Source organism: Parus major, chromosome 23 (genome assembly GCF_001522545.3).
Source record: "Parus major isolate Abel chromosome 23, Parus_major1.1, whole genome shotgun sequence".
In the NCBI taxonomy this organism is placed as follows: domain Eukaryota; kingdom Metazoa; phylum Chordata; class Aves; order Passeriformes; family Paridae; genus Parus; species Parus major.
Window position 1 is genome coordinate 5,701,680 of NC_031791.1, and position 5,047 is coordinate 5,706,726.

The 5,047-nt window shown below is 45.7% G+C and overlaps 1 protein-coding gene across 1 annotated transcript in view; it reads left to right on the plus strand.

Annotated features, from left to right (window-relative positions):
- Positions 1-5,042, plus strand: part of SNRNP40 (small nuclear ribonucleoprotein U5 subunit 40) — a gene marked incomplete at its 3' end in the record, with an annotated part of 14,657 nt that extends 9,615 nt beyond the window's left edge. Inside the window, exons 3-6 of the mRNA XM_033519648.1 lie at positions 878-998; positions 2,308-2,390; positions 2,780-2,841; positions 4,904-5,042. Coding sequence (XP_033375539.1) covers positions 878-998; positions 2,308-2,390; positions 2,780-2,841; positions 4,904-5,042 — 405 coding nt within the window. The remainder of the gene's footprint in view (positions 1-877; positions 999-2,307; positions 2,391-2,779; positions 2,842-4,903) is intronic.
- Between the last annotated feature and the right edge of the window lie 5 nt (positions 5,043-5,047).

Sequence of the window (5,047 nt, forward strand, 5' to 3'; positions counted from 1 at the left end):
GATATCCTGAGGATACCAAAACCCCAAAATATCCTGAATTTACCAAAAACCCACCCCCAAGACACCCTGAAGTTACCAAAAATCCCTCTGAGTTTTTTTTTGCCAACCACACAAAAATCCATCACCTTCAAAATGCTTCCCAAGAACTCCAAATTTCTTCCTAATTTAGGAAAAATTCCTTTTCTGAGCTTTTGCCAAAAGCCTTTAACCCTGAGCTGGCTGCTTGCCTCAGACACAGCAAGGAGAAACAACGGCAGAGACACCAACCTTGCTTCCTGCAGCCTGGGATTTTGATAAATGCCCCAAAATCTGTCACTGCAGCAACCTGGGGAGAAAAAGCACACGAGAGCTGAAGCCTTTCCCAGGGGAGAAGCTGCACAATGAACCTGCACAGCTCAGCTGAGCTGGGATCAGCACAGGATCAGGGAATGCTTGGGTTTGGGGGGATCTCAAAGCTCCTTTTCTGCTCCTTCTGCCACGGCAGGGACAATTCCAGTGATCCAAACCCACCCAGCCTGGCCTTGGGCACTGCCAGGGATCCAGGGACAGCCACAGCTGCTCTGGCAATTCCAGCCCAGCCCCTCCCCACCCTGCCAGGGAACAATTCCTGCCCAAGATCCCACCCAAATCTCCCCTTTTCCAATCTGAAGCCATTCTCTGCATGTGTGGGGCTGCTGCTGTGTAACTCCCTGGGGGTTGAGCACATCCAGGTACAAATCCAAGTCACAAATCCCATTTTCCTGTAACTCCCATCAAGCTGCAGCCCCTCCATGGCAGCTGCAGGGGTGATTGCAGCAGCAGATGGATCAGTGGCTGTGTGGGATGCTCTGGGAGCTGCAGCTCCTGCATTCCTGGCTGTGTTTGTTGCGTTTCTCAGGTGTGGGACCTGCGGCAGAACAAGCTCACCTACACCATGCGCGGCCACGCCGACTCGGTGACGGGGCTGAGCCTCAGCTCTGAGGGCTCCTACCTGCTCTCCAACGCCATGGACAACACAGGTACAGCCTGCTGGGCCTCCCAGGGGCTCCTCAGGGTGTTCCTCCCGGGAAAACAGCCCTGGGGCGGGCTGGGCTGCAGGGAGTCTGGCTCCGGACCTAAACCGGGAGTTTGTGTCCTTGAGCGGGGAGCAGCTGCCTCGGGGGCTTGAACCAGCTCCTGTAGGGCACTGGGGACAGGAGGCAGGGCACAGGGGACAGGAGGCAGGGCACAGGGGACACGAGGCAGGGCACTGGGGACAGGAGCCAGGGCACTGGGGACAGGAGTCAGGACACTGGTTATCCTGGGGGGCACTGGGGACAGGAGCCAGGGCACTGGGGACAGGAGCCAGGGCACTGGGGACAGGAGCCAGGGCACTGGGGACAGGAGTCAGGGCACTGGTTATCCTGCAGGACACTGGGGACACGAGGCAGGACACTGGGGACAGGAGCCAGGGCACTGGTTATCCTGCAGGACACTGGGGACAGGAGTCAGGACACAGGGGACAGGAGTCAGGACACTGGGGACAGGAGCCAGGACACTGGTTATCCTGCAGGGCACTGGGGACAGGAGCCAGGGCACTGGGGACAGGAGCCAGGGCACTGGGGACAGGAGTCAGGACACTGGTTATCCTGCAGGACACTGGGGACAGGAGCCAGGACACTGGGGACAGGAGCCAGGGCACTGGGGACAGGAGCCAGGACACTGGTTATCCTGTAGGACATTGAGACACAGGTTATCCTGCAGGACACTGGGAACAGGAGTCAGATCCTGCAGGACACTGGGGACAGGTTTTCCTGCAGGACACTGGGGACAGGAGGCAGGGCACTGGGGACAGGAGCCAGGACACTGGGGACAGGAGTCAGGGCACTGGGGACAGGAGCCAGGACACTGAGACACAGGTTATCCTGCAGGACACTGGGGACAGGTTTTCCTTCAGGACACTGGGGACAGGTTATCCTGCAGGACACTGGGGACAGGAGTCAGGTCCTGCAGGACACTGGGGACAGGTTTTCACACACTCTGGCTCGTGTCAGGGTGGCTGTACCGTGTCCCCTCACAGCCCAGCTGTCCCCCTGCCTGTCCCAGTGTCCCTCAGTGAGGCTGAGCCCATCAGGGCCGTGCCCATGGGATGTGTCAGGATGAGGAAAACCCTCCTGTAAGGAGGTGGTGCCCCATTTGTGGGATGGCAGGTTTGGAATTTGCCTCCTGCAGTGAAAGCTCCCTGTGGCCCTGGGGACATGAGGGACCAGGGAGCCTGTCCTGGGCACGGGGTTTGGCCAGGGCTGTCCCTTCCCTGTCCCCCTCAGCTGCTGCCTCTGACTCCTGCAGTTCGGATCTGGGACGTGAGGCCCTTCGCCCCCAAGGAGAGATGTGTGAAGATTTTCCAGGGAAATGTCCATAATTTTGAAAAGGTAAGTGTGCTCCAATCCTTGTTCAATTCTCCCTGCTATTAACTTTCCTCTAAATTGTTTTTTTTTCAAGTTCAGGCCGGAAAGGCTTTAATAAGAACTCAAAGAAAGATGAACACTCAAAGTGGGATTCCAATTAAAGGCTCAGTAACAAGATTTCTTTGCTCAGTTCAGCTGTAATTAGCTGTAAATTAAGTATTTTCCACACTTACCATCTACTTTGTGTAAAATAACAAGGCACTGGCCGTTTCCAGCAATAAAATAAAATCTGTAATTACCATCTCATCTTCCAAGGGAGATCATTAAAGTGGTGCTGGCTAAAGTCTCGTGGTGATTTTAATTCAAGGAGGAGGGGGAAACTAAATAGATCTGTGCATGTTCTTTTGTTTTAGAACCTTCTGAGGTGCTCCTGGTCCCCAGATGGCAGTAAAATTGCGGGGGGCTCTGCTGACAGGTGAGTTGTCACTGCTTTCCTCTGTCCCCATCAATCCAGGGTGGATTTGCAGCATTTCCTGCATCGGAATTCCTGCACCCTCAGGGCTGTGTGTGAAGGTGTGAGATCACAAACAGCCCTCAGGGAGTTTTCCTGGTTTCCACGGGGATCTGGCTCTGTCTCTTTGGTGGGGGAACGTCTGAGTGTTGTAAAATCTGGTTGTTATTGACAAAAGCTGGCTGAGGATCTGCCCTGTCCCAGCAGGGCATCCCCAGCAGGTGACAGGGACATCCCTGCCCTGGGGGGACCCCTGGCAGGAGCTTGGGAGTGTCTTTGAGGGCAGGGTCTGAGGATGAGGAGCACAAATCCCTGCATGGTGGGGTCCCAGGGATCATTAATGACTCCTAATTAAGGAGAAATAAGGATCAGTTGGCAATAAAGCAATTGGAAAGAGATTCAAAGATAAATGAAAGACGTGTAAAGTGAGCTGAGGAGGAGAAGGGAAGCAGAGGAGGCAGAACAGGCTCTGATGTCCCCTGTGAAGGACACCAATGTCCCCTGGAGCAAATCCAGGCCCAAATGCAGTGGCAGGGAAGCAGGAATTCCTGCAGGCCAGGGCTGGAGCAGCAGCTGCAGGAGTTGGTGGCAGCAGAGGGGCAGAACTGCAGCTCTCCCTGTCCGGATTCACTGGGGCTCTGCCCCCAGCCCTGCTGGGCACGGGGTGGGGCAGGATCCAGCCTGGCAGAGCTGGTATTCTTATTTTATTATTATTTTTAGGGTTTTGAGGGGGCTTTTTTAGGAGTATCTGCAGGAAAAGCAAAGCAAGATTAAACAAACATTTTGTTTTGGGGTACCAAACATTCCCCCAGTGATTCCTCTCTCCTTCTGTGTTGGAGATATTTTATTATCTCCATTTATTATTTTTGTTTTCTATTTTATTTTAACTTTCATTATTTTATTTTCATTATTTCATTATTTTATTTATTAGATCATAATATTATAATATTTATTATAATACTTATAATATTATAATATTGTGTTATATATTATTTAAATATTTATTTTAATATTTAACATATATTAGTATGTTAAATGTATTATATTCTTTAATATATATAATATATTAAATATGTTCTATATAATATTAAATGTAATATTCTAATATTTAAATCAGTATTTCTACTATTTTTAAATTTATAATATATTATGATATAATAATGTTGCATTATATATTATAATATTATTTAAATATTTATTTTAATATTTAACATATATTAATATGTTAAATATATTATCTATGTTGTTTAATATATAATATATTAACTATTTTACATATTATTTGATCTATAATATTATAATATTTGATATTTACTTAAATTATTTCTATTAAAATATTTTAATATTATAATATTGTATTTTATATAATATATATAATATATAATATATATTTCTAACAAAATATAATTGTTGATTATAAATATTAATTATATTATAATATAGTATTTATACAATAATATAACTATTAATAATATCTAATTATACATTATATAATATATTCTTTAAATTTTTATTTTAATATTTAACATATATTAATATGCTAAATATATTATCTATATTGTTTAATGTAGATAATATATTAAATATGCCTTATATTATTCAATGTATAATATTTTAATCTTTAATATTCATATGATTATTTTTACTATTTATTTAATTATTATATTTATTAATGTTTTTATTTATATTATATTAGAATATTTTATTAGAATATTATATTAGAATATTATATTATAATAAATTATTATATTATTTATATTATATTACATTACATTATATTATATATATTATATTATATTACATTATATTATATTATATTATATTATATTATATTATATTACATTACATTACATTACATTATATTATATTTATTTTTGCTGTTGGCTCCTCCGTGCTCAGCCCTGTGCAGTCCTGTGCCAGCAGAGCAGCAGTTTTGTGTCTGGGGTTGTGTTTTTTCAGCCAGGGGTGCTGATTTCAGAGCTGCCCTGGGCTCAGGGGGTCATTTGCTGTCCTGGCTGTGTCTCAGGTTCGTGTACGTGTGGGACACCACGTCCAGGAGGATCCTGTACAAACTGCCCGGCCACGCCGGCTCCGTCAACGAGCTGGCCTTCCACCCCGAGGAGCCCATCAGTGAGTGCTGCCTGTCCCCTTCTCTCCCCTTCCTTCCCCT